Genomic DNA, 12447 nt, shown 5'->3' on the forward strand with positions numbered 1-12447 from the left:
AACGCTACACAAGTGTTACACATACCCAATTTTGTTAGTGTAGGCAAAATTATTAGACTCACTGACACATGCAGAAACTATAAACAGGATAAATATATAAACAAAACTTAAGGATTATCACAAATTGTCAGCGAAAGTAGTGCCAAAATCAAAACATCATTTTTTGTGTCAGTGCACATACTGAAATCCAGACCGGAATAGTGGATGGAAATTTCACCTCACCCGGTTTGAATTCCACTCCGGGTTTTCTCTGAAACTTTAGCTGTTTTTTCCAGGTATATAGTAAGATTAAAGAAGTTTGTTGGAGTATGTATTGCAAGAAAACCCTCTTTACAGTCTACTGTAACTTGAATTCCACTCTGGGTTTTCTCTGAAATCTTAGCTACTTCTAATTGACGCTTTTAAATCCAATAAAGTAAAATTTAGGGAATTTACCACTTAACAACAATGCTCTGCATTTCACATATTCTCAAGAAACTATATAATATATAACAATATAATCCACAATATAAAAATGTTTGTTGGAGTACAGGTGCATCTTAATAAATTAGAATGTCATGGAAAAGTTAATTTTTTTAAGTAATTCAACTCAAGTTTATTAAATAAATTCAGTGCACACAGACTGAAGTAGTTTAAGTCTTTGGTTCTTTTAATTGTGATGATTTGGCTCACATTTAACACAAACACACCAATACACTCAACAAATTAGAATACTTCATAAGACCAATGGAAAAAAAAAAAAAACATTTTTAGTGAATTGTTGGCCTTCTGGAAAGTATGTTCATTTACTGTAAATGTACTCAATACTTAGGGGCTCCTTTTGCTTTAATTACTGCCCCAATTTGGCGTGGCATGGAGGTGATCAGTCTGTGGCACTGCTGAGGTGGTGTGGAAGTACAGGTTTCTTTGACAGTGGCCTTTAGCTCATCTCCATTTTTTGGTCTCTTGTTTCTCATTTTCCTCTTGACAATACCCCATAGATTCTCTGTGGGGTTCAGGTCTGGTGAGTTTGCTGGCCAGTCGAGCACACCAACACCATGGTCATTTAACCACCTTTTGGTGCTTTTGGCAGTGTGGGCAGGTGCCAAATCCTGGTGGTAAATGAAATCAGCATCTTTTAAAAGCCGGTCAGCAGAAGGAAGCATGAAGTTGCTCTAAAATTTCTTGGTAAATGGGTGCAGTGACTTTAGATTTTAAAACACAGTGGACCAACACCAGCAGATGACATTGCACCCCAAATCATCACAGACTGTGAAAACTTAACACTTCAATTCTTCAAAATCAACTTGGGCTATGAGCTTCTCCAACCTTCGTCCAGACTCTAGGACCTTGGTTTCCAAATTAAATACAAAACTTGCTCTCATCTGAAAAGAGGACTTTGGACCACGAGGCAACAGTCCGATTCTTCTCCTTAGCCCAGGTATGATGTCTCTGATGTTGTCTGTGGTTCAGGAGTGGCTTAACAAGAGGAATATGACAACCGTAGCCAAATTCCTTGACACATCTGTGTGTGGTGGCCCTTGATGCCTTGAACCCAGCCTTAGTCCATTCCTTGTGAAGTTCACCCAAATTCTTGAATCGATTTTGCATGACAAGCCTCTCAAGGCTGCGGTTCTCTCGGTTGGTTGTGCATCTTCTTCTTCCACACTTTCTCCTTCCACTCAACTTTCTGTTAACATGCTTGGATACAGCACTCTGTGAACAGCCAGCTTCTTTGGCAATGAATGTTTGTGGCTTATCCTCTTTGTGAAAGGTGTCGATGACTGTCTTCTGGACAACTGTCAGATTAGCAGTCTTCCTCATGATTGTGGAGCCTAGTAAACCAAACAGAGAGACCATTTTGAAGGCTCAGCAAACCTTTGCAGGTGTTTTAAGTTGATAAGCTGATTGGCATGTCACCATATTCTAATTTGTTGAGATTGCGAATTGGTGGGTTTTTGTTAAATGTGAGCCAAATCATCACAATTAAAAGAGCCAAAGACTTAAACTACATCTATGTGCATTGGATAATATTTAATACAACAGTTTCACAATTTGAGTTTAATTACTAAAATAAATATTCTGATTTATTGAGATGCACCTGTATGTATTGCGAGAAAACGCAAAATAGTGAGTAAAATAGTGAGTTAATCGTTTATGATATTCAGATAAACCCAAATGAGATTTGTGGTATTGCTTTTATAGAAACGATTCAAAAAAGGTGTCAAAACCAAAAAAAAAAACAAAAAAAAAAACGTATGTTTCAGGTAAACATTTGACCGGTTAGTAAATTTGTACTTATTTGTCAGTGAAAACTATAACACACACTATAAAAATGATTTTTAAGGTTAAAAATGTATATTATTATTAGATAAAATAAGATGATTTGATTGTTTATTTTCAGTCCTGCTGCTTCCAAATTTCATCAGTGTAATGTGCAACATTTCTTTGTAATATTTACAAGCGATTTCTAAGTGAAAATTGTTACACATACCAAATTTTGTTAGTGTCACTGTAATAAATCTGCAGTTTAGTCTAGTTTTTAATATATTCACTGTAGCCACGGCCTGCCCTTTTCTAAGTCTATAAAAACAGTGTTGTGCCATTTTAGCCTGTGTCTAATAGAAGCTTTAAACCATGTCCTGCTCTTGGAGAACTATTGCCTCAAAACACAACTAAGGCAAAATCACCCCCTAGCTACCGTTTAATGCAAGGACATGTTTCAAAAAATCCTAATTGGGAAATAAGGCACTGTACAAACATATAATACAGCTACACTACCAGCCAAAAGTTTATGAACAGATTTTTAATGTTTTTTAGAAGTCTCTTCTGCTCACCAAGCCCACATTTATTTGATTCAAAGTACAGCAGAAACTGTAATATTCTGAAACATTTTTACTATTTAAAATAACTGTTTTCTATTTGAATATATTTTAAAATGTAATGAATAAAGCTGAATTTTTAGCATCATTACTCCAGTCACATGATTCTTCAGAAATAATTCTAATATTCTGATTTGCTGCTCAAAAACCATTTATTATTTTGTTAAAAACAGTAGTTTTTTTCAGCTTTCTTTGATGAATAGAACGCTCAGAAGAACTGCATTTATCTGAAATAAAAATCTTTTGCTATATATATGTAATTATAAATGACTTTATCATCAGTTTTGATAAATTTAAAGCATCCTTGCTAAATAAAAGTATTAATTTCTATAATTTTCCAAGCTTTTGAATGGTATAGTGTAGAATGTTACAAAAACTTTTTATTTCAGATCAATTCTGATCTTTGGTTCTTCATATTCATCAAAAAATCCTGAAAGAACCTGTTTTAAATATTGATAATAATAAAAATGTTTCTTTAACAGCAAATCAGCATATTAGAATGACTTCTGAAGGATCACGGGACTCTGAAGACTAGAGTAATGATGCTGAAAATGTAACTTTGATCACAAAAATCTATTACATTTTCAAATGTATTTAAACAGAAAACAGTTATTTTAAATAGTAAAAATATTTAAAAATTTTGGATCAAATAAATGCAGGCTTGGTGAGCAGAAAATACTTATTTAAAAATACATTAAAAATCTTTTGACTGGTAGTGTATATAAAAGACTTATTATATATTTTATAATATTCTGTGTTCTAATTAAACATCTATTTTAAATGCACTTTAATATTTTAATACCAAGTTGATTGGCTTCTAAGAGCACTTTTGAAGATGAATCATCAAAAATCATTTTACACCAAAATTAAATGTGATTTCTCAGAGTCAAGTAGAGTAAAACAATTAACTAAAAGTAGATTGCCATCGGTATAAAATAGGTTTAATAGAACAAAAATATTTTCAGTGTTATTTCATACATACCAACTTAATAACCATAGCGCCATATCCATAACATAGTGAACACTGAATTCAACTTTTTTCTTGTATACCATTATTGATGTTTACAACGATTAAACCTAAAAGCCAACAGGCCAAGTGCTTCAGTTTGGTGCTCCATTCTTCATTTCGCTATGGCATCTGCCATACAAGAAACAAAGATGGTGAGCAATTCTCAAAACATGCCTTTACAACAACTAGTGAAACAAAATCTTGTGAGACTCACTCCTCTATCATCAGACCGCATGATTTTAAAGTCAAGACAGAATGCCGTCTCAAACCAAACAAAACCATCCAATAAACAGAAATAAAATCATCCAAAAAGAACTAAAGTCGTTTCAGAAATCATCTAATGTGTCAGCTTTAGGGATCGATAGCCCTCGCTCTTTCACCGCCTGTAGCTTCAGTCTCTCTGACTCTTGCTTGGCTTGCTGCTCTGTCCTCTGCTCCTCCAGAATCTCCTCAATGGAAACTCTCTGGAGGATCTGATCACACTCTTTATCCAGATCCTAGAAGGAAAAAGGTACATGGTTAAGTAGTGGCAAGATTTAGGATTTGTCACCCTCATGGAATTTTGTTCCATGCCATACAAATATTACACAAATTCATAAATCCTTCCAAGGGCAGAATGAACACATGCACTTACTACTTCTCCAAGCAAGACGACATTTTCTCCTCTGACGACAAATATCCCACGAGGTATGTCACCAAATTTCTTACCTACGTGGATACGTTCAACCGTCTGATGCAAAACTAAATTAGCTGTGGAAAGTAATAAACGTAACAAATTGTCATTTTCACATTTTTACTGGTCAAAAAAAGTCTTGACTTTTATTTTTATCATTTACTTTTTCTAAATGTGTACGACTTTCTTTTTTACGGAACAAATTTTTTTTTTTTTTTTTGAAGAATTCTGGGGTCCAAACATCACAGACTGCATTTATTTGATCCAACAGTAACATTTTGAAATATTTGTACTATTTAAAATAACTGCTTTCTATTTGAATATATTTTAAAATGTAATTTCTATGATTTCAAACCTGATTTTTTTAGCGTCGTTACTCCAGTCACATGATCCTTCAGAAATCATTTTAATATTCTGATTTGCTGCTAAAAAAGAAATGTATTATTATGTTGAAATAAGCGGAGTAAAATTATTTCAGGTTTCTTTGAAGAATAGAAAGTTCAGAAGAACAGCATTAATCCAAAATAGAAATATTTTGTAACATTATAAATGTCTTTATCATCACTTTATAAGCACTTTAAAGCATCCTAGCTAAATAAAAGCATTCATTCCTATATTTATTTCCCTAAAAAAAAAAAAAAGATTCTGACTCGTAGCTTTTGAATGGTGTAGTGCGTAATGTTACAAAAGCTTTTTTTTTTTTTTTTTTCTCAGATAGATGCTGATCTTTGACTCTTTTATCAAAGAATGCTGAAAAAAGTAGTTTTAAATATTGAGAATAGTAATAAAAAAATGTTCCTTGAACAGCAAACCAGGATATTAGAATGATTTCTGAAGGATCATGTGACTAGAGTATTCATGCTAAAAATTAAGCTTTAAAATCACAGGAATAAATTACATCTTAAAATATATTCAAATAGAAAACAGTTATTTAAAATAGTAAAATATTTCCAAATTGTATTGTTTTTGCTGTACTTTGAATAAAAAAAGTATTAAAAATATTAAAAAAAATATATATATATATATTAAAAAAAACTTTTGACTGGTGGTGTGTGTATACATATATATTGCAAATTAACAACGTCAGGCCACTTTTAAGCATTCTAGCTAAATAAAAGTATGTGTGTAATGTTACAAAAGCTTTTTATTTCAGATAAATAATGATCTTTGGATCTTTTATCAAAGAATGCTGAAAAAAATGTACTTAACTGTTTTAAATATTGATAATAATAATAATAATAAAAGACATTCCTTGAACAGCAAATCAGCATATCAGAATGATTTCTGAAGGATCATGTGACTGAAGTATTCATGCTAAAAATTAAGCTTTAAAATCACAGGAATAAATTACATCTTAAGATATATTCAAATAGAAATCAGTTATTTAAAATAGTAAAAATATTTTCAAATTGTATTGTTTTTGCTGTACTTTGAATAAAAAAAAATTAAAAAATATTACTTTTTTTAAAACGTTTTACTGGTAGTATGTGTGTAGCCTACATATATTGCAAATTAACAACGTCAGGCCACTTTTAAGCAGTTTAAAGCATCCTTGCTGATTGATTCTGACTCTTAGCTTTTGAATGGTATAGTGTATAATGTTACAAAAACTTCTTATTTCAGATATATGCTGATCTTTGCATCTTTTATCAAAGAATGCTAAAAAAAAAAGGTACTCAACTATTTTAAATATTGAGAATAATAATAAAAAATGTTCCTTGAATGACTTCTGAAGGATCATGTGACTGGAGTAATCGTGGTAAAAATTAAGCTTCAAAATCACAGGAATAAATTACATCTCATTACTATCTAAAATAGTACAAATATTTCCAAATTTGATTGTTTTTGCTGTAATTTAAATTAAAAAATGTTAAAAAAAAAATTACTTTTCAAAAACTTTTGACTAGTAGTGTGTGTGTAGCCTACATATATTGCAAATTAACAACGTCAGGCCACTTTTAAGCACTTTAAAGCATCCTAGCTGATTGATTCTGACTCTTAGCTTTTGAATTGTATAGTGTATAATGTTACAAAAGCTGTTTATTTCAGATATATGCTGATCTTTGGATCTTTTATCAAAGAATGATAAAAAAAGGTACTCCACTATTTTAAATATTGAGAATAATAATAAAAAATGTTCCTTGAATGACTTCTGAAGGATCATGTGACTGGAGTAATCGTGGTAAAAAATTAAGCTTTAAAATCACAGGAATAAATTACATCTTAAGATATATTCAAATAGAAATCAGTTATTTAAAATAGTAAAAATATTTTCAAATTGTATTGTTTTTGCTGTACTTTGAATAAAAAAAATATTAAAAATATTACTTTTTAAAAACGTTTGACTGGTAGTATGTGTGTAGCCTACATATATTGCAAATTAACAACGTCAGGCCACTTTTAAGCACTTTAAAGCATCCTAGCTGATTGATTCTGACTCTTAGCTTTTGAATGGTATAGTGTATAATGTTACAAAAACTTATTTCAGATATATGCTGATCTTTGCATCTTTTATCAAAGAATGCTAAAAAAAAAGGTACTCAACTATTTTAAATATTGAGAATAATAACAAAAAATGTTCCTTGAATGACTTCTGAAGGATCATGTGACTGGAGTAATCGTGGTAAAAATTAAGCTTCAAAATCACAGGAATAAATTACATCTCATTACTATCTAAAATAGTACAAATATTTCCAAATTTGATTGTTTTTGCTGTAATTTAAATTAAAAAATGTTAAAAAAAAAATTACTTTTCAAAAACTTTTGACTAGTAGTGTGTGTGTAGCCTACATATATTGCAAATTAACAACGTCAGGCCACTTTTAAGCACTTTAAAGCATCCTAGCTGATTGATTCTGACTCTTAGCTTTTGAATTGTATAGTGTATAATGTTACAAAAGCTGTTTATTTTAGATATATGCTGATCTTTGGATCTTTTATCAAAGAATGATAAAAAAAGGTACTCCACTATTTTAAATATTGAGAATAATAATAAAAAATGTTCCTTGAATGACTTCTGAAGGATCATGTGACTGGAGTAATCGTGGTAAAAAATTAAGCTTTAAAATCACAGGAATAAATTACATCTTAAGATATATTCAAATAGAAATCAGTTATTTAAAATAGTAAAAATATTTTCAAATTGTATTGTTTTTGCTGTACTTTGAATAAAAAAAATATTAAAAATATTACTTTTTAAAAACGTTTGACTGGTAGTATGTGTGTAGCCTACATATATTGCAAATTAACAACGTCAGGCCACTTTTAAGCACTTTAAAGCATCCTAGCTGATTGATTCTGACTCTTAGCTTTTGAATGGTATAGTGTATAATGTTACAAAAACTTCTTATTTCAGATATATGCTGATCTTTGCATCTTTTATCAAAGAATGCTAAAAAAAAAGGTACTCAACTATTTTAAATATTGAGAATAATAACAAAAAATGTTCCTTGAATGACTTCTGAAGGATCATGTGACTGGAGTAATCGTGGTAAAAATTAAGCTTCAAAATCACAGGAATAAATTACATCTCATTACTATCTAAAATAGTACAAATATTTCCAAATTTGATTGTTTTTGCTGTAATTTAAATTAAAAAATGTTAAAAAAAAAATTACTTTTCAAAAACTTTTGACTAGTAGTGTGTGTGTAGCCTACATATATTGCAAATTAACAACGTCAGGCCACTTTTAAGCACTTTAAAGCATCCTAGCTGATTGATTCTGACTCTTAGCTTTTGAATTGTATAGTGTATAATGTTACAAAAGCTGTTTATTTTAGATATATGCTGATCTTTGGATCTTTTATCAAAGAATGATAAAAAAAGGTACTCCACTATTTTAAATATTGAGAATAATAATAAAAAATGTTCCTTGAATGACTTCTGAAGGATCATGTGACTGGAGTAATCGTGGTAAAAAATTAAGCTTTAAAATCACAGGAATAAATTACATCTTAAGATATATTCAAATAGAAATCAGTTATTTAAAATAGTAAAAATATTTTCAAATTGTATTGTTTTTGCTGTACTTTGAATAAAAAAAATATTAAAAATATTACTTTTTAAAAACGTTTGACTGGTAGTATGTGTGTAGCCTACATATATTGCAAATTAACAACGTCAGGCCACTTTTAAGCACTTTAAAGCATCCTAGCTGATTGATTCTGACTCTTAGCTTTTGAATGGTATAGTGTATAATGTTACAAAAACTTCTTATTTCAGATATATGCTGATCTTTGCATCTTTTATCAAAGAATGCTAAAAAAAAAGGTACTCAACTATTTTAAATATTGAGAATAATAACAAAAAATGTTCCTTGAATGACTTCTGAAGGATCATGTGACTGGAGTAATCGTGGTAAAAATTAAGCTTCAAAATCACAGGAATAAATTACATCTCATTACTATCTAAAATAGTACAAATATTTCCAAATTTGATTGTTTTTGCTGTAATTTAAATTAAAAAATGTTAAAAAAAAAATTACTTTTCAAAAACTTTTGACTAGTAGTGTGTGTGTAGCCTACATATATTGCAAATTAACAACGTCAGGCCACTTTTAAGCACTTTAAAGCATCCTAGCTGATTGATTCTGACTCTTAGCTTTTGAATTGTATAGTGTATAATGTTACAAAAGCTGTTTATTTTAGATATATGCTGATCTTTGGATCTTTTATCAAAGAATGATAAAAAAAGGTACTCCACTATTTTAAATATTGAGAATAATAATAAAAAATGTTCCTTGAATGACTTCTGAAGGATCATGTGACTGGAGTAATCGTGGTAAAAAATTAAGCTTTAAAATCACAGGAATAAATTACATCTTAAGATATATTCAAATAGAAATCAGTTATTTAAAATAGTAAAAATATTTTCAAATTGTATTGTTTTTGCTGTACTTTGAATAAAAAAAATATTAAAAATATTACTTTTTAAAAACGTTTGACTGGTAGTATGTGTGTAGCCTACATATATTGCAAATTAACAACGTCAGGCCACTTTTAAGCACTTTAAAGCATCCTAGCTGATTGATTCTGACTCTTAGCTTTTGAATGGTATAGTGTATAATGTTACAAAAACTTCTTATTTCAGATATATGCTGATCTTTGCATCTTTTATCAAAGAATGCTAAAAAAAAAGGTACTCAACTATTTTAAATATTGAGAATAATAATAAAAAATGTTCCTTGAATGACTTCTGAAGGATCATGTGACTGGAGTAATCGTGGTAAAAAAATAAGCTTCAAAATCACAGGAATAAATTACATCTCATTACTATCTAAAATAGTACAAATATTTCCAAATTTGATTGTTTTTGCTGTAATTTCAATTAAAAAATCTTTTTTTAAAAATTACTTTTCAAAAACTTTTGACTAGTAGTGTGTGTGTGTACACATATATTGCAAATTAACAACTTCAGGCCACTTTTAAGCACTTTAAAGCATCCTAGCTGATTGATTCTGACTCTTAGCTTTTGAATTGTATAGTGTATAATGTTACAAAAGCTATTTATTTCAGATATATGCTGATCTTTGGATCTTTTATCAAAGAATGATAAAAAAAGGTACTCCACTATTTTAAATATTGAGAATAATAATAAAAAATGTTCCTTGAATGACTTCTGAAGGATCATGTGACTGGAGTAATTGTGGTAAAAAATTAAGCTTTAAAATCACAGGAATAAATTACATCTTTAAAATATATTCAAATAGAAAAAGTTATTTAAAATAATAAAAAATTTCCAAATTGTATTGTTTTTGCTGTACTACTAATACTAAAATATTACTTTTCAAAAACTTTGACTGGTAGTGTGTGTGTACATATTGCACATTTACAACATCAGGCCTCTATACCTACCAAATTGATCTATGCTTCTAAGGATCCCAATCAATGTTCTTCCATCGCGAAGGAGAACAAGGTGTTTCTCTATAACAAGGAGGAAACCAAAGCATCGTCAGGTACATGAATGTTGAACTTGAATATTTTCCAAAGATTTAATTATGTATGATCATACGAACATCTGCATTGATTGAGGCAATTATCATTCATGCGAACTAGTTCAGCTTGCGGAACAATAACAGGACAGGATTTCTACTTTTAGCGTATACATGTACCACCAACGTGACTTTTATAAATGCTTAAAGATGCTAGGCGAACATCATTACACAAACGCCAACTGTGTCTCTGAGCGGGTGAATTCAATTATACTTTTCATTGTTTTGCAGTGAACTTACTATCAATGTCCTCGATGAGGCTCGCAGTCCCTGGCATGTAATTCATTTTGCTCACATTTGGGAGATATGTATATATTTTTAAACGTAAAGTATCAAGCCATGGACCATTTCAAACGTGTATCCTTATTCCACAGGATGTAACACTGTGAAAGTGCTTCCGGTTCAGTTTAACCCTTTAAACTCTCGCTTGCTTGTTCTAAATGTCCCAAGCTTAACTTAACTAATATTTATAAAATATAGTGACAGCAAAATGGCGCTGTTTTCTGGTTTTTAGTTAGATCCACTGATAACCAGTAACCTTAGTTAGATTACATAACGCGAACACGAACGAATCGTTCAACTGAGTCGAATCTTTTCAATGAACCGATTGAACTGATTCACATAACCGCTCAACCTAATTAGACTGAATCGTAAACCTTCTTTTCTGACAAGAGATTCATTTCAGATAGATTTTAGATAAATTTTAGTCTCTAAGAAAAGACTTTAAAAATACAGCCTAATGTGACTAGATAAGGTGTTTTTTAACGAATTTTGAATTACGCATTGTTTTGTGTTTTACGAAATGTCCGTAAACTTAACGGAAATACTACCATGAAATGATCCGTGTTTGTATGGATTTTTCTTACATTGTAGTATTATTTAAAGTAACTAAAATTATATTATCGGTATAAATTATTTTTTTTTTTTATGAATGCTACGAACTGAACGGTGAAACGTGAAACTGAAATCAAAATTCTTATTAATAACTCTGTTATTAATTATTAAATTGATTACAGTACCAGTCAAAAGTTTTTTAACAGTAAGATTTTAAATGTTTTTTAAAGAAGTCTCTTCTGCTAACCAAACTTGAATTTATTTAAAGTATTTAAAGTACAGCAAAAACAGTAAAAAATGTTTAAATATTTTTACTATTTAAAATAATTATTTTCTATTTGAATATTTTTTTAAATGTAATTTATTCCTGTGATTTCAAAGCTGATTTTTTTAGCATAATTACTCTAGTCACATGTTCCTTCAGAAATCATTTAAAATATACATATGTATTAGTTATTATTATTATGCTAAGATCAGCTGAGTAGAATTTTTTCAGGTTTCTTTGATGAATAGAAAGTTCAGAAGAAGAGCATTTATCTGAAATAGAAATATTTTGTAACATTATAAAGGTCTTTCTCATCCCTTTTGGTCAATTTAAAGCATTCTTGCTAAATAAAAGTATTTACTTTTTATTTCAGATAAATGCTGATCTTTGGATCTTTCAATTCAGCAAAGAATTCAGAAAAAATGTACTCAACTGTTTTAAATATTGATAATAATAATAAAAAATCTTAAACAGCAAATCATCATATTAGAATAATTTCTGAAGAATGTAAGAATGTAACACTGAAGACTGGAATAATTATGCTTTTAATTCAGCTTTGAAATCACAGGAATAAATTACATTTTAAAATACATTTAATGGTAAATACATTAAATGGTAAAAATATTTCACAATATTCCTGTACTTTAAATCAAATAAATGCAGGCGTCAGCAGAAGAGAATTCTGACGATTACGTTTTAATGTAAAAGAATCACTGAACCGAATCTTTTGAAAAGAACCGATTCGCAGAAACGGACTTCCCATTACTATAAACTTTGCCGCTGTCACATCAGAGCCATATAAAAAGAGAGTTGCG

General features: G+C 29.9%; 1 protein-coding gene across 1 annotated transcript; it reads right to left on the reverse strand.

The window, feature by feature from the left end:
• Window positions 1-628: 628 nt before the first annotated feature.
• On the reverse strand, window positions 629-11068 carry lsm1 (LSM1, U6 small nuclear RNA associated). The gene is made up of 4 exons (XM_073819046.1): window positions 10774-11068; window positions 10397-10465; window positions 4505-4620; window positions 629-4367 (listed from the first exon to the last, which is right to left on the reverse strand). Exons 1-4 carry the CDS (start codon window positions 10817-10819, stop codon window positions 4197-4199), a joined length of 402 nt encoding a protein of 133 aa, XP_073675147.1. The 5' UTR covers window positions 10820-11068; the 3' UTR covers window positions 629-4196.
• Between the last annotated feature and the right edge of the window lie 1379 nt (window positions 11069-12447).

The sequence above is a fragment of the Garra rufa genome, chromosome 15, assembly GCF_049309525.1.
Source record: "Garra rufa chromosome 15, GarRuf1.0, whole genome shotgun sequence".
Lineage (NCBI taxonomy): Eukaryota > Metazoa > Chordata > Actinopteri > Cypriniformes > Cyprinidae > Garra > Garra rufa.

Excerpts from the sequence above, each read along its gene's own strand:
- lsm1 (XM_073819046.1), bottom strand. The coding sequence starts at position 10,819 with ATGAATTACATGCCAGGGACTGCGAGCCTCATCGAGGACATTGATA. Across the intron at positions 4,621-10,396 it reads TAGAAGCATAGATCAATTTG|CTAATTTAGTTTTGCATCAG; the intron begins GTAGGTATAGAG and ends TACTTTCCACAG. Across the intron at positions 4,368-4,504 it reads TCGTCTTGCTTGGAGAAGTA|GATCTGGATAAAGAGTGTGA; the intron begins GTAAGTGCATGT and ends TTTTCCTTCTAG.